The sequence below is a fragment of the Merops nubicus genome, unplaced genomic scaffold (genome assembly GCF_000691845.1).
Source record: "Merops nubicus isolate BGI_N331 unplaced genomic scaffold, ASM69184v1 scaffold16787, whole genome shotgun sequence".
In the NCBI taxonomy this organism is placed as follows: domain Eukaryota; kingdom Metazoa; phylum Chordata; class Aves; order Coraciiformes; family Meropidae; genus Merops; species Merops nubicus.
Genome location: NW_008619759.1, coordinates 13,150 through 29,900, shown reverse-complemented (window position 1 = coordinate 29,900; position 16,751 = coordinate 13,150). Strand labels below are relative to the sequence as shown.

The 16,751-nt window shown below is 54.9% G+C and overlaps 1 protein-coding gene across 1 annotated transcript; it reads left to right on the top strand.

Annotated features, from left to right (window-relative positions):
• The first annotated feature begins 204 nt into the window (after positions 1-204).
• Positions 205-14,781, top strand: PDGFRB (platelet-derived growth factor receptor, beta polypeptide). The gene is made up of 22 exons (XM_008943921.1): positions 205-253; positions 1,687-1,980; positions 2,425-2,694; positions 2,968-3,095; positions 3,443-3,617; positions 4,192-4,384; positions 4,597-4,712; positions 5,224-5,350; positions 5,527-5,738; positions 6,450-6,544; positions 6,829-6,961; positions 7,398-7,502; positions 7,606-7,716; positions 7,931-8,084; positions 9,425-9,591; positions 9,854-9,972; positions 11,164-11,286; positions 12,678-12,789; positions 13,077-13,176; positions 13,300-13,405; positions 13,901-14,139; positions 14,631-14,781. Exons 1-22 carry the CDS (start codon positions 205-207, stop codon positions 14,779-14,781), a joined length of 3,279 nt encoding a protein of 1,092 aa, XP_008942169.1.
• The last annotated feature ends 1,970 nt before the right edge of the window (positions 14,782-16,751 follow it).

Genomic DNA, 16,751 nt, shown 5'->3' with positions numbered 1-16,751 from the left:
GGAACCCACCACCCCACCAGGAAGGAAAGGCTGAAAATTTAAAAGAGATGGGAGGTTTCTGAGGTGGAGAAGGAAGCCCAGGGCTTGGGTGGGGGCTTGGGGACCCCCATGCCTGGTGCAGTTGAGGGACTCCTCCACCAGCAGCACTGCACTCATCCTGTTTTGTTCTTGGCAGGATTTGGCCACCAAGCCATGGAGCCCACCATGCTGCACCCTTCTCTGAAGGCATCTCTCTGGCTCCTCATCCTCACTGGTGAGTGCTGTGGCTGGGGAGGTGTGTGCAGGATTGGGCCCTCTGTGGGCGTGCAATGCTGTGGGCAGGCACAGGGGTGCACAGCACGCTCCAGGCACATCTGTCCCTCCCAATGACTCGGGTCCGTGGGCTCATGCCAACCCAATCCTGCAGCAGGGTGGATGTAAAGTCCCAACTTGCTCCATGCCCGTGCCCAGCTGGGTGGAAGGAGGAGACCTTTGCAGAGGGACAGCTGCAAAGGTCTCCTCCTGCACTCAGCCCTTAGCAGACACCCAAGAACTCACACTGGCTGGGCATTATGGACACCCCCACAGCAGGAAGGATTCAGTCAGACTCCCCCACAGCAAGGCAACGGGACATCTGGCTGCATCTGAGAGGCTGTTGACAGCACTGCTGTGAGCCCCTGGGGGCTGTCCCCAGCTGCCCTGCCCACCCGTGGGGACACCAGGGAGCAGCACATGTCCCAGCCCCACTGGGACATCTGGGCAAAGCAAGGAACCCGAGAGAGACACAGGGAGCCATTCAGGAAGAGCTTGCCTGCTCTATTGCTTCCAAAGGATTTCCTGCAAGGTTTTGCTTTCATGCCTTTTCCATTTTCTTGCAAGCTGCCGTTGTTTCAGCCTGGTCTGTGTCCCATCTGACAGTGTCTGGGTGGGGAGGCAGCCAGCAGAGCAGGGAATTGCCCCATCTCCTCCTCTCCCCTCTGCCCACTAAATGCACAGCCTTTCCAAGTCTTTGGAAAGGGAAAAAACCTGCCTCTGCCCTCACAGAGACAGGCTCATCTTGGGGGGCAGCAGTACCATCTCTACTGCCAGCTCCCCGGAGTCATCTGAACCAGCTTAGAGGATGCATAAAAGCCACGGGTGTGAGCTAATACATGAGGGAGGCCCAGGTCACCCCCATTTCCAGTCCTACTCTCACCAAGGATGTCCCTTGGGCTGGTGCAACAGCATCACGGCATGGCAGCCTCCCAGCACAGCTTTGCTCACACCCAGAGTTTCAGAGGCTGCCCCAAGTCCCTCCTGAGCCAGCCTGATGACACTGGGCAGCACTGGGTGGCACCGAGGGTGCAGTTGCCTCGCAGAAAGGTTGGACAGGGGCACACATAGTTAAGGCATAAAATGGGAGGTTCTCCACCCCAGCATTGCCACAGACAACATGGGCAACTTTGAACGTGGCTAAATCCCCTGGTGTCTTATTTCCTCTCCAGTAAGGGTTTCAAGAGGTACAGGGAATGAAGGGGGATCCATCAAAGTCTAGGCTGACAGGACACTTCTGAGGAGAGCACGTGGTGGCCATGCCAAGGAGGACAAATCCAGGAAGGTTATTTTTCAACGTAAAAGCTAAAACAACAAACCAAATACATTGGCCTGAGGTTGTACTCCCTGGATTTCAGAGGAATCCCGTTTGGTCTCATCTTCCTGCTCCCCCAGGTCTGCTGGAGGTAACGTTCGGGGGCAGTGGGCTGCACATCGAGCCCCGAGATGCCGAGCTTGTCCTCGACCTTCACAGCACCTTCTCCCTCTTGTGCTATGGGGATGGGAAGCTGGTCTGGGAACGGGAGGGTCAGCCCCTCGCCGCCTCGCTGGAGCACAGAGATGGTGTCTTCATCAGCAACCTCACCCTCAGCAACGTGACAGGCCGACACACCGGGGAGTACGCCTGCACCTACGGCCCCGAGGCTCCAGAGCCACCCGAGAGGAAAGCCCTGTACATCTACGTCCCAGGTAGGGGACAGCGTGTCCTCGTCTCCGTGTTTCCGTGGGGTTTAGCAGGCAGGAGAAAGAGGGCTTTGCATTATCATCTTGTCTCCAAGCACACAGCAGCCCCAGAGCCTTCCTCCCATTGCAGGAGAGTCCTTCGGGCAGGTCATCTGGGTGTGGCATGTCCCTGGTATGGCAGGTCATGGAGAGGCCCATTTGGGGTGTGTTGGGACAAGTAGAGGGGGAGGCAATGGTGCTAGATGGCAATGTCTGGGTCTCTCACCCTCCTAGGAGAGGGTGGGCAAGACCACGAAACGGCAGCTCTGCTTTGCCATGGGGAGTAAGGGAAGAAGCATCCCACCTGTCTGGAGACAGAGCCTTGCGTCAGAGCAGTCCTGGAGGGGTGCAGAGCAGCCCCAGTTCAGCTTCAAGCAGCTGCCTGTAATCAGTGTTCCCTCTCTCCCACAGATCCCTCCCTAGTCTTCCTCCCCACAATCACCTCTGAAGAGCTCTTCATCTTCATCACGGGCTATACAGAGGCCGTCATCCCATGCCGTGTGACCAACCCACAGATGCCAGTGACTCTCTATGAGAAAAAAGTGGAGAACCCCATCCCAGCTGCTTATGACCCACAACAAGGATTCAAAGGCTTCTTTGAGGACAAGACCTATTTCTGCCGGACAATTGTGGATGACCAGGAGGTGGATTCAGACACCTTCTATGTCTACAGGATCCAGGGTGAGCAGCATACCTATGCACCTGCTGTGGCTGTTCCTTCAGCCCAAAGGCAGGGGACAGCAAATCTCTCCCCCTGTCTCCAAAGTGATGCCCCTGATCAATTTGAAGGCTGGATTTAGTCCTGTCTCCACTAAAGAAAGAGTTCTGCCAAAGTGCCAGCTCCATCTCTCAGGGAAGAGACTTCCCAGTGGACCAGTCCACCCGGGATAAACGGTCTGGGTGCTTACTCATTTCCTCCTTCTCCATTTCTTCCTTTCTCTCACCTGTGTGCAGTCTCGTCTGTGAACGTGTCCATCAGCGCGGTGCAGACCGTGGTGCGCCAGGGAGAGAACGTCACCCTCATGTGCACCGTGAGCGGCAACGAGCTCGTCAACTTCAACTGGGACTACCCCCGCAAGCAGGCGAGTGCTCCAGCCCCACGGGCTCCGGGCAGCAGCTCCAGCCTTCGCCCACCTCCCATGGCAATCACTCATCAATATCCCAAGTGCAGCTTCGCAGGGAGCTTCACCCCACGGCAGAAGTGGTGGCATGAGGCTGCTGCCACACAGAGAGGCTTGGTGGGGAGATCCTTGGGTTAAGGCTGGCTGTCTCAGTGGCCTCTGACCATTGCATGTTCCCTGTCCCTGTGGCAGCCAGACTGGGGACCTCTACCCCCTGCCCCTCCCTCCCTACGAGCCTGGCTTTGAAGCTGCAATGGCAGAACGTGCTTTTGTCCTCTCTGACCGTATCTCCTGTCCCTGGTGTGCAGGCAGGGAAGGCTGTGGAGCCAGTGACTGACTTCCTGCCCGGATCCACCCACGAGATCCGCTCCATCCTCATCATCCAGAACGCAGAGCTGGAGGACAGTGGGACCTATGTCTGCAACGTCTCCGAGGGCTACCATGAGAAAACAGACCGGAAAGACATCACAGTCCATGTGATCGGTGCGTTGCTGCCCACGCGCCCAAAGCCAGCAAAGCACCTGGGCATGCAGGCAGCATACCCCAGCGTGACTCCTCTTCTCTTTGCACAGCCTCCAGCTCCCTCCCCTCCTTGCCTCTGCCCTAAGTGACCATGGCACAAAGCCAACCCCCACCCCATCTCACCCCTGCCCACTTCTTGGCTTCAAAATACCCCAAATGACTTTTCTGACCCTTTAAGACACTTGAGGGTGTGGGTAAGAGCTCTTCTACACTGTGCAGTGCAAAGGCCATGTGAGGTCATATTGTCACCTCCCATCTGCATCTGTCCTTCTTTCGTGTAATTTGGGGGAACCTGCCCCATCTCCACAAGCTAACAGCCTTTTCCCCCCATGTCACCTGCCCCAGGAGCTCCTCTGCTCCAGCGTGGCTCCACACCAGCAGTCCCCTCGGGCACAAGTCTGAAGTTTCAGGGGTGGATCTGGAGCTGCCCCACCACTTCTGGGTGTTCAGAGAGTTTTGCTCCAGATCCCTGTTTGTCCAAAGGGCTGGAGAAGGGGTTGTTTCTGATCCCGTTATCCCTCCTGACCCTTCCCAGAGCGTGGCTTTGTGCGCTTCCACACCCACCTGACCAGCACGGTGTACGCCGAGGTCCACAAGAGCCACACCATCCAGGTGGAGCTGGAGGCCTACCCACAACCCAACATCGTGTGGCTGAAGAACAACAAGACACTGACGATGGAGAGCAACAGCGAGTTCACCATCACCAGCAGGAACCTGTCAGAAACCAGGTGAGGGCCCGTCCTTCCTCACCAGGGTGCAGGGAGGGGATAACTCACAAAACAACCTCCAAACCGCTGATTGGACATGGTTGGTGGTTGAATGACTTTTTGTGAGTGAACCTCAAGCATGCCATAAGTGGGTGGGAGCTGGTTGCCTCTGAGCATTGCCAGTTCCCAGGCACCGTCCCACACCCATCACTCTGGGCCTGGGTCTCCTCCAGGTACCAGACAGCTCTGGTGCTGGTGCGGGTGAAGCAGGAAGAAGGAGGATTTTACACCATCCGAGCTTCCAATGAGGATGATGAGCAGGAGCTGTCCTTCCATCTGCAGATAAATGGTGAGCAGGGGCGTGCAGAGGTGGGGTTGAGGAGTGTGGGGGTGGTCTCAGGGAATTACTCCGTCCTTTACCAGAGGAGGCTGAAGCCCTTACTCCTCTGACTACAACTCCAGAGTGGCTTTGATTAAGAGAGGAACATTCAAGCAGAAAACATGCTCATTTGAAATATCTCACACTTGGTCTCAGAGAGGCACTGCAGACACCAGCAGCTTGGCCTCCATGCCTGGGCATGAAGATAGTAGATGCAGAGATGATTGTGCAGCTCCAATGTCCAAGACTTTACCCTGTGTTTGCCTGTGCTCTCCAAGCAAGCCAGATAGGGGCAGGTCTCCTCCATCACATGCTCAAACCTTTCCCTTTTTGCTGTTACCTTAACACAACTGGTGTGAAGAGTCCTACCTCACTGTCTTCTTATCCCCAGGCCATGTTAGGGGTACAGTGGAATCACATTCCCCTTCCACCCTTCAGTCAGAAAGCAGGATTCATCCTCACCATTGTCTCTTGTTTTCAGTGCCAGCCAAAGTGGTGGATCTGAAGGAGAACAGCAGTGCCAGCAGTGGGGAGCAGACGGTGACATGCTCTGCTGAAGGCATGCCCCAGCCAGAGATCAGCTGGTCTGCTTGCAGCGACATCAAATGGTACGTGGAGTGCTGCAGCCCAGGGCAGCAGCTGAACTCCCTCACTTATCCCAAAGGTAGACTATGCCTTAAGTGTCAGGAAGCGTTCCTTCCTGCTGGCCCGCCTGGCTGGGGCATCCCGCGGTGGCACGTGGCACCGGCTGCCTCTCAGGTGCCTTTTCCCCCCTCTGGCCCAGGTGCAGCAGCAAGGGGCAGCCCACCCGGCTGCTGGGGAACGAGTCAGCGGAGATGGCCCTGCAGAGCAACGCCACGTACCGCCCCGAGCTGCGCGTCTTCCGCGTCACCAGCACCCTCCAGCTGCACAGGGTGGACGAGCCCCTGCTCCTGAGGTGCACCGTCCAAAACTTCCTGGGCACTAACTCCCAGGACATCACGCTGGTCCCGCACGGTGAGCGCTGAGGGAAGGTTTGAGTGGCAGGGGACTTGACTTTTCTCTCCAGGCTGAAGGTGCTGGGGGACAGGACAGTCCTCTGATGACTGCAGTCCTCGGTGGCAGGAAACCTGGGCACTTCTGCCCAAAATGAAGCCTCCCTTGGGTTGAGCAGGAAAGGCAGCAGTCTGGAGCCTTTATGTCCACTGGCCATGGACAAACTCTTCATGCCATTGGCAGGGTCATTCCTTCAGGAAGGCGAGATGAAAGTGTCTCAGCGTGTCCCCAGTGTCTTGTCATTAGCCCAGGGGTCACTAGATGGTGCCACGGACTCTAACATCCATGAGCTGAGCATCCCAGAGGTGAGGAAGGATGGGCTATGCCCAGGTCTGGAGCTGCCAGCTCTCCCCCAAGCAAGCCAGCTCCTCTAGCTCCTTACACTCTTGCATGGTCAATTGTCTCCCAAGACAGCAAGCCCTTCAACAGGCTATAACAAACCATCAGCCCATTATTCCTGGGGTGCTGGTCCTGCAAGTGCTGGGCAGGTCTGCCAAGGAGGAGAGGACAGGGACTGCTGCCCCCCGCCCCCCAGAGGAGAGCCCAGGGTCTGTGTTTGGGGAGGGAGGGGCACAATGGCTGGAGGAGGGAAGGGCAAGGGGGCAGGGACCCAAGGTACTCAGGCCATGCAGAGATGGAGGAGTCTGACTGCTGTCCCTGTTATCGTTGTAGCCTTGCCATTCAAGGTGGTCATCATCTCTGTCATCCTGGCCTTGCTGGTCCTCACTGTCATCTCCCTGATCATCCTGATCGTCCTGTGGCAGAAGGTAAAAGAGAAGAGTGTTTCCAGGCTGCCACAGTTGTACCCCCATGTTAGGGTGGCTGGGAAGAGTGAAGCTCCTGCTGGCATGGGCTTGACAATGTCCCACTTGTGCTGGTGACCATAGACCTCCATCAGTCTCTGCATGTCCTGGCATCTGTAGGCTGGATGGGGAATGAAGCAATGGCTGCAGGGACCAAAGACTCCCTAACAAACCCCATCCACATCCTCCATGCTTCATCTGACCCTCAGCCTCTCAGATCTCTCTTCTCCCTTTGCTCTCCTCTCTAGAAACCTCGTTATGAAATCCGCTGGAAGGTGATCGAGTCAGTCAGCTCTGATGGGCATGAGTACATCTACGTGGATCCCATGCAGCTCCCTTATGACTCCAGCTGGGAGGTGCCCAGGGACAAGCTGGTGTTAGGTAAAGGCTCTGCAGGTCCCACTGATGGATCTCTAGGGTGTTGGCTGTCTTGGGGTGAGAGGCTCGGGGTGATAGGCTTGGGGTTTGGATCTCCAAAAGAGACCAACACAGAAAAAGATTGCTGGAGATAGGATGTGGTCCTTGGACAGGGTGACCATCTGGGACCACAGTGAGACATCAGCTGCCCCCTTTTGGCATCAAAACCAGGATTCTTCCTGGCTATCCATTCTTGCAGCTGGTAGCTCCTTCCCTTCCCAGCCAGATGGAAACCAGCCCCAGCACCAAGCATCACAGCTCACAACCACCTCCATGCCCACCAGGATGACTGCAGCAAGGCTGGTGTGGTTTGTGACAGGGCACTTGTCTTTTCAAGCTCCTTTCCTCACCTCTCCTCAAGGACTGTCACCAACTTTGCCTCCTTGCTGTTTCTTTGCAGGACGCACTCTGGGCTCCGGTGCCTTTGGGCGCGTGGTGGAGGCAACAGCCCATGGCCTGAGTCACTCACAGTCCGCCATGAAAGTGGCAGTCAAAATGCTCAAGTGTGAGTTGTCCCCACACCGTCCCTTTTCCCCATCCAAAAGTCACCAGGCCAAGCAGTGCACAGCCCTCCTCGCTGTGCCATTCACACCAGCTCTCCCCAACAGCCACCGCCCGGAGCAGCGAGAAGCAAGCCCTCATGTCTGAGCTGAAGATCATGAGCCACCTGGGACCTCACCTCAACATCGTCAACTTGCTGGGGGCCTGCACCAAAGGAGGTATCTCCACCCTGGGCATCTTGTCTCCTCTCCCTGCGGCCCTGGAGAGAATTTCTCTCTGAGAACTGTCCTCAGAGAGAATAATTCCTGGGTTTTGGTTCAGAACGATCCACCCATCCTCCAGAAGAGCCTTGTGGGGCTCCGAAAGCTTCTTTCTGACCCCACTGAAATGGTGGGGGCATGCTTCTGTTAACGCAGTGCTCTCTGCCCCCAGGGCCCATCTACATCATCACGGAGTACTGCCGCTACGGGGACCTGGTGGACTACCTGCACCGCAACAAGCACACCTTCCTGCAGTCCTGCGGAGAGAAGGCCCGCCGGGAGGCAGAGCTCTACGGCAACACCCCCAAGGACGACCACGGCCAGAGGTGCCTGGAGAGCAGCACTCTCCTCCTCCCCAGTGCCAACCCTGTCCTGGCTCCCCTCAATGAGGGAAGCTTGTCCTGCCAGGAAGGACGCCTACATTTCATCCACAGCAGTTAAATGAACGCTGGACCAGCACTGGGACGCAGCTGGCTGCTCTCTTATCTTGTAAGACCAGCCCATGTGTCAACCAGCCACCTCCAGACAGCTCCTGGCAGATGAGGGGTTAGCAGAGGCAATCGTGTGCTTTGCTAGAGCACACGTCAGCCGCTCCATGCCAGCTGGGAATATTCCCTGTCATCTTTAACTTTGTTGGCATAACCATGGCTACGCCTTGAGTACAGAGATGAAGGGTTTCCCAGCATGTCTCAACCCTCAGAGACTTCAGCTCTGCATTTCGAGGGCAGCTTGCATTGCTACCGAGCCTAAGGGAGAAGTGCTGGGAGGAGGAGTGTGGTTGCACAAGAGGTGCTGCACGGAGAGGGAAACAGTCCTTTATGTGGCTGCCAGCTGAAAGGGATGCAGGCACATCAGCGCAGAGAAACGTTCCCATGGGAAGTTAGAAAGCAACATTTCCTCCCAGCACGCCAAAACAATAGTGAAACAGAGCAGTGGTAGGCCATGAGCACAGCTGCCCCTGTGCTTTCTGCCTGAAGGCAGCTCAGATCCTCCTAAGCACAGTTTCCCAAGCTTGTGGGGAGGTGCTCCACAGCTCTGGCCATGCAGCAGCTTTTCCCTGCCCAGCACCAGCATGTGGAAGGCCTCAGGATGCTGCTTCCTGGGTGCAATTGTTGCTCACTCAAGGGAGAGGTGCTCAAGGGTGCAGACATTTGCTGATCCAAATTGTTTAACTGTAGACAAAGGGTTTTGTGCTGTCCTCTCAGTCTTCTCTTCTGGCCAGCCTGGAAACGTGCACAGCCAAGGGGAAGGTTTTTGCCTGCCCACTCTGGCTTGGGACCAATGCTTCCCTGCCCTGTGGGTGCCTGTGGAGCTGCATGTCCTTGGCTCACCTCCCTGCCCTCCTTGTGCCAAGCTCATGTGTTGTGCCAAGCTCGTGTGTTGAGCCAAGCCGGTGCTTTGCCAGGCAAGGTGACCATGAGAAGTTTCAGTTTGCAGGCAAGGAGACCTGGAGACCCACAGAGGAATATAGCGGGGCTGTTTAAAGCTAGTGCTGAGGACCCCTGAGCTGTTGGGTGGTGGATGGAGGGCTCTCTCCCTCCTGTGTGGGACATTTCAGTGCTGGGGCTGAGGGTTCAGGAATTGCGGCTCCACAAGTTATTGCCCCCATCCCCTGCATCTCTCCCTCTCCTCTGGATCTGAACAGCCTCTTTGCTTCTCCCCACAGTCACCTCTCGTTGTCAGTGGAGAGCGACGGGGGCTACATGGACATGAGTAAGGACGACTCCCTGGACTACGTGCCCATGTCTGACATGAAGGGTGAGGTCAAGTACGCTGACATCGACTCCTCCAACTACGGGACCCCTTACGAGCTGGACAGCTATTCCCCAGCAGGTAACAGCTCAGCCACAGCAGGAGGGAGGGCTGCTTGCACTTCCAGTGCTGGATGCCTTTGCTTGCAGAGATGGATGGTCCATATTGCAAAGGTCACCTTTGGGATGAGTTCAGCAGTGGTGGCACATGGCTTTGTGATGGGAGCTTTGAGCTCTGTCCTTTTGTTGCTGGAGGGAAAGCAGACCTCAGTGGGTCCTTCTGCTGGTGGGCAGCCCAGGAGCGTGCTGAGCAACACCAACATCCATCTTTGCTTGCCCTCCAGCTCCTGAAAGAACAGACCGGGTGACGCTGATAAACGAGTCTCCACTCCTCAGCTACATGGACCTGGTGGGCTTCAGCTTCCAAGTGGCCAATGGGATGGAGTTCCTGGCTTCCAAAAATGTATGTATGCCAGTGGTGGAGGCCAACAATGATCTGCCATGTCCCGTAGTCAGCTTCTGCTGGCTGTCCCTCTGTCCATGCCAACCTCTTCATGGGAGAAGTGGCTGTGCAATTGAAGAGCTGCTGACCACTTCTCTTTGGAAACACAGCCTGGGGGATCAGCATGACTATATTTGCATGTGACAGCTAACCCTGGCTTAGATAGAGCTTCAGACCTCAAATTCCCTGCCACTGAGCTCCTCCCAAGCCATGTGCAGCACAGCTGTGGTGTTACATCAGCCTTATCTACCGGGATCACCAAACAGTGACAACCTCCCCGTGCTAAAGCACAAGGCATTCCACAGCAGAGCTGCCACTCTCCACAGACACCCCTATTTCAGCTCATGCCCTGAGCCCCTCAAGCCTCATAAGAAGTGCTTGTTCAGTGGAAATTAAGCCACCATCGAGGACGAGGCGCTGGGATTTCCTAAGGTCTGGCTTAGCCCAGGGCAGACAGTGATACAGCTGGACTGTGTGAAACATCACACAGAGCAGGGCTAAGACAAGGGGTAGGGATGGCATCAGTGATGTGCAGAGAAAAATTCCTGGCTCTCTGCCTCCAGCCAGACAAAAGTACATGGTCAGCGCTCCCCCACGGAGTACAGAAGAGAAGGTCCCAGCTTCCCACAGCTTCCTACAGTCATGCTTTACAGTGATGTAATACCACCATGCTTGCTAGCAGTGTTTGGCAGGGTCTTGAGCAAACCTTGAAGCTGTTCACATGGAAAACATCCAACATGCTGGTAAACCAGGAAGCAGAAGCTAGGCTGGTGTAACTCTGAAGTCTTCAGACTGCTAGGCTGGATTGTCCAAAGAGAGATGGAGACATCCCCTCCTTGCCAGCCCACCAGCCCCCTTGCTTGGTCAGGCCCTGGCAATCCCCTTCCTGCTGGGTTGTTCAATTTGCCCTGGCCAGATTTGTACACCTGTTGCTGTCACAGGTGTAGCAGACCAGGAGAGCAGTGAAAATGTGGTAGTTCTGCTCACAGTTTTGAGCCATGGTTGTCCCTAGAGGTGGAAGAGATCCCTCAAATGGTGTGAGGTGACTCCTGCCCCCGCAGCCCTAGATATGGGCTAGTGCTGGAGCTGGGCTGCTTCCTTGGGGTGTTGGGGGGCCCCTCACAGTGACAGTGCCCTGTCTACCCACTACAGTGTGTGCACCGTGACCTTGCTGCCAGGAATGTCCTCATCTGTGAGGGGAAGCTGGTGAAGATCTGTGACTTTGGCCTCGCGAGGGACATCATGAGGGACTCCAACTATATCTCCAAAGGCAGTGTAAGTACCAGGAGCCATGTAAGCCCCTTCTTCCCAGGGGTGAGTCACCTGCCCATCCTTGTGCCCAGGGGTGGTGACAGGGCAGGATGCCCAGGAGATGGTGTCAACAGCCAACCACCCTGCACCTGATGCCTGCTGCAGGCTGTGTAGCAGCAGAACTGCACACCCGTATCTCGAGGCTCTTACAGAGGAACCTGGGCAGCAGCAGCAAAACTAAGGATTGTCCCCTGCACAGGCCATCACTGGCAGCAGTGCTGCATCCCTTCCCTGCACAGCACTGAGTCTGGTCCTGAGCTCCAGGCAGGAGGAGTGCAAGGTTAGGCAGGCTGACAGTTCTCCAGAGCTTCACTGGCCACTTTGGGAAGACGTCCACAGACTTCTGCTCAATTCACTAGACCACAGGGTATGAGGAAGTGTATTCCTGTGAGCAGCTACTTTCCAGAAAGACATCTCTAATCTTTCAAGGCAGGAGAAGAGGAGGCTGGGATTGAGCTTCCCCAACAGCACCCCTGTGACTTCAGCAACAGCATGTCCACTCCAGCCCTGGGGCATTTGGGATTGTGCAACCCCAAGCAAAGCAGGTCGTGCAATTCCCAGAGAAACTGAGGCTGAGGGAGCTGAGAGTGGAGCCAGGCCCCTCAGACCCCAATATTTATCTGCTCTATGAACTACTTAACTTCTCTCATGCTTTGTCCCACTTGCGTGGGGTGGCAGACTCAGTGCCTGGGCAGGGAGACCCTCCTGCAGGAGTGTTGGGGTTTCCAGCCCAGCCTTGGCGTAGCTGCTTTTCCTTCCAAAACAGGAAATGAAACTGGGCCCCTCTGCAATCCTTCCTGGTGATTATTTTGGTATTCGTTGTGCAAGCGAATCCCAGGAACAGCATGGCCAGTGCTGTGTGCAAGCTGGCCAAGTCAGGCTCCTGCATCCCTCTGAGCGAGTAAGAGCAGCAAAAAGCTGGATGTGTCCCTGGACTCTTTTCTGGTCATCCCATAGCCCTCTCCAGCCTGGTCTCAGGTTTCTAAAGTCTAGAGAGGCCTGGACTCCCTTCAGGAGAGCTGTGGTGTTGTTGTACAGGTCAGTGGACTGCTAAGAGACCAGGGACTAGGGCACAGAGAGGGCACACCACGACAGCTCATCACGGCAGACAACGATGGAAACGGATGCAGCACATCCAGTCTTTCCCCCTGCCTGCTGGGTTCATCCAGCAAGAGGAAAGAGGAAACTTGTTCCTCTGAGAAGCGTCTGACAGCAAATGTCAGCAGATGTGCTGAGCTGACAGGCAGCTCTGAAAGGCCTTCTCTGCTTCTAAATTGGGTGTCAGGCTCTCCCCTGTTGAAACAAGTGCTGCAGAAGCAGCTGACTTTCTTTTTGTTCCATTTTTTTCCTCTTAGACCTTCTTGCCCCTTAAGTGGATGGCTCCAGAAAGCATCTTCAACAACCTCTACACCACCCTGAGCGACGTGTGGTCCTTCGGGATTCTCCTCTGGGAAATATTCACCTTGGGTAAGTGCCTTGGGGATCGTGGTGGTGTCTGTAGGTGTGACAGCATGTTAGCAGGTCCCCTTCCCAGAGACAATAGACATCCACTTCTAATCCCCAAATCCAAACCTGACTGGTCAGAGTAGCATTTCAGCCCCTGTCTCCTTCTTTCCCATGCTGACATTGCCATTTGGAAGTGAAATGAAACAGGAGAGGTAACAGAGAATGGAAACTCGGGTGTGGGATGCCTGTTGGCATGGGGGTGGCAGGCAATCCACCAGCCTGATTTCCTGCTCTCCCTTTACACCCAGGGGGGACCCCGTACCCCGAACTGCCCATGAATGAGCAGTTCTACAACGCCATCAAACGTGGCTATCGGATGTCCAAACCCACCCACGCCTCTGATGAAATGTAAGTGCTGCCCATATACACTGGGGCCTGTCCTACACGAACTGAGGAATCATTTCTGCCTCTGTTTTCCCTGTTTTCCCCACCTGCTAACTCACCAGAGTGCTCTCTGTCCCCTCCTGTTAGCTATGATATCATGCAGAAGTGCTGGGAGGAGAAGTTTGAGATCAGACCATCCTTCTCACAGCTGGTGGTGCTGATGGGAAACCTCCTGGTGGATTGCTACAGAAAGGTATGTTCCAAGGAGCCTGTGCTGGAGGGATAGAAGAGGGTCAGTGCTCACTGGAGGATGCTGCCTTGGTTAGGGACCTCAATCAGGGTTTGGAGCATTTAGTGCTGCTGTGCCAGAGGATTTTGCTGTGGCTAAAGCTGCCTTAGCTTGAACAGACAAAGAAGGTGGTTTGGCCATCCTGGGGACATTGCTGGGACAATTGGCATTGCCAGAGAAGCAGCTGATATCTCAGCAACTGCAGACATGAGAACTGGTAGGAGATCAAAAATCTACCTCCAACTCTTTGGTATTTTGGAGCTGTGGAGTTGTGCCCTGATCTCTCCCTTAGGAAATGTGCATGACCTGTCTTTAGTGGAGTCTGAGTAGCTGAGCCCAGCTAGGTGTCAGCCCCTCTAGAAAAAGCCTAGCAGACAGGGAAAGCAAATACACGACAAGTGCATTTCCTCCACTCACAAGACCTCCCCATTTCTTTGGTAACCTGCCCTGTGAGAGCAGAGGTACCAGCAGGTGGATGAAGAGTTCATGAAGAGTGACCACCCTGCTGTGGTCCGCACAAGACCCACCATCCCTGGGCTGAACAACGCCAGGCTGGCTGCCAGCTCCCCCACGGGCAGCATCCTCTACACAGCCGTGCACCAGAACGGGGGCGAGAACGATTATATCATCCCTCTTCCCGACCCCAAACCTGAGGCAAGCTGTGATCTCCCCCAGGAGGCCTCCATCAGCCGGGCCAGGTAAAAACATTGCTTCTGAAGGTCATCCCTTCCCCTGACTGCCCAGAACAGGGGCCTCCAGAGGAAATGGGGATGCTCTGCTGAGGGATAGACTAAGGGTGGGTTTACTGGGAGAGGAGAAGGGCAGTGTTACCTCCATAGGAGGTTCTGTGACCTTGCAGGAGCCTGTGGGGATGGAGATGAACCAGAGGAGGTGGGACATGAGCTAAGATAGGGTGCCATGGTACATCCCTGTACACCAGCCAGCACAGCTGGGGACCAGCCATGCCACTCACAAGGAGCAGGGCACACAGAAACCCATGCTCTGCAGAACCCAGCCAGCTCCATGTTGTGTTTGAGGGGTGAATAGACCCAACCAATATTATCTGTTCCCCTGTGGAAAGGCACTCAGATAAAGTGGGGCTGCTGGGAGCTTGACTGTTGGGAATCCTCTCCCACCAGGAGTCTTGGGATAAGGCACTCATTTCTCTCTCCCTCTTGTCTCCTTTCAGCTCTGTGCTGAACGAGGCAAACACGTCGTCCACGATATCCTGTGACAGCCCCCTGGGCCTCCGGCAGGACGAGGAGCAGGACCCCGACCCGCAGCCAGCCTGCCAGGAGCCCACCACAGGGCACCAAGAGGTGGAAGAGAGTTTCCTGTAGGTAGAGCTGGGCTGACTCTGCGTCTCCCTACGGAGAGGCCAGCTGAGGGGCTGACCCAGACCTCACAGAGAGCCATGCCTTGTGCTTGTACCTCAGCACAGCCCCACCTGTCCCAGCACCCCTCCTTCCCTCCTGACTCCCAGCGTTAGGCTGGGAATGAAAGACTTTTCCCCATTATCATCCCCTTCCCCTTACAAGGAGGTGGCTCAGTGCCAGCAACCTTCCAGATCACTGCCACATCCTCCTCAGTGATCGAACCACTGCAGGAGGCAGACATCTCACAAACCAACATCTTCTTTTCAAGTGGAAGACGTGGGTTGGATCTCCACGAGAGAGACCACTTTACATTGCTAAGATGATACTCCAGCCTCTTCCCCCTCCATGGCAATGAGTTTCATCTCTTCTGCACCAGCACTTCTCTGATGGTCTCGCCACCAGCCACACCATGGTTCTGTGAAATGCCACCGGGACAGATGATTTGCTTGGAGCCGATTGCTGGCGTGTAGAGAACCTGCAACACCAACCTTCAGCTGCTGGAGGACAAGAGTATATTGGGTAGATTCTCCTCCAAGCACAGCAAAGTCCTGGAGACATCAGCCAGTGCCTCAGAGATACTGAATCACCATTTTCCTTTCTTGACAGCTCTTCTGTGGTGGATAGAGCGTCAGAAGCACTACAGGTACTCATGGCTCTGGAGTACAGCTCTGCACCCACCTAAAGGGGCTATTACACCCTGAACCCCTTTTGTGCTCAGTATGGCACCAGGAGCCCCAAGGTTATGCCAGGAACTCAAAATGCTCTCACAATGACTGTTGTAGTAGCAAAGAGTCCAGTGTTGTTCTCGTAGTCTTTGTGGACACTAAGCTAATTATTTGCCATTGAAAATTTAAAGGGAACAAATATATTAATCCACTAGCCAGGGCCAGTATAAGGAAGCAATATGGCTATTCATTAATCTACTGCCACTAAGCCCAGCCCATCTGCTGGGATATCATGTAACCCCACCAGCTGCAAACTCTCTGTGCTTATCTTGGGGAAGCAAGGGCTCCCTTTTGATAGACTCTTCACCCAAACACGCTTTCTCAGGATGAGAGGTCTCACTGCTCCCTCCTGAGTCATAGCGAGACCATGGGGAGCAAGAAGGATGCCAGAACACCAACCCAGGGACATCTCCAAAGAGAGAGAGGGAGAAAGGCTGGGAAGATGTTTGGTTATAGCTGAACTGTATCTCACACCCTACCAGTTTCTGGGGATCCACTCACAGTCTGCCAGGGCTGGGGACGAGGTGTCACGGGGAACCAAGCAGAGCAAGAGGAATAGGGGAGGATTCCTCCCTCTTGGAAAGTGTTCTGAAGAATAAAAGGGCAGAGACCTTCTTCCTCCTTCCCACAGGCAGGCCTGGGACTTGTTGTGCTCTTGGCTGGTGCCTGAATGAGGAGACTCAAAGCAGAAGGAACACCAGGCTTTTGAAATCGCTTGTGAACCTCTGCGGAGATGAAAGCTAGAGCCTAGAAACTGCAGGTCTGACACCATAGAAACTAGCAGGGTGTTTGTCTGAAAGGAAGGTTTTGCCTTGCACAGAGCTCTGTTTGCTGCATGCTCCCCACTTCCATTAACCCCTTCATTGCCCTACTCATGCATAGCTCTCTCTACAAAAACTGCAGAGGCAGGTTTACCAATTCAGAAATTCAGTCAGCATCTTGCTGGGCTTCCGCCACCTCAGAGGCACTAAGAATATTTACTTTTTTTTCATAATATTAAACTTCTGCCAGAAATCCCCAGCAAAACAGCTTCTGTTTTAAGTTGTCTGTCATTGCAAGGCTGCCACTTAGACAGCTAAAAGAGGAGTAGGTGTTTTGTGGGCTGATGTCCTTGGTAAAATGTGAACATAAGAAATAGCACTTTTCTTGGCAGCCAGTGGAGTATATTTTCAGCTCATGTGGTCAGATTCCCCACCATCCATAGGAAAC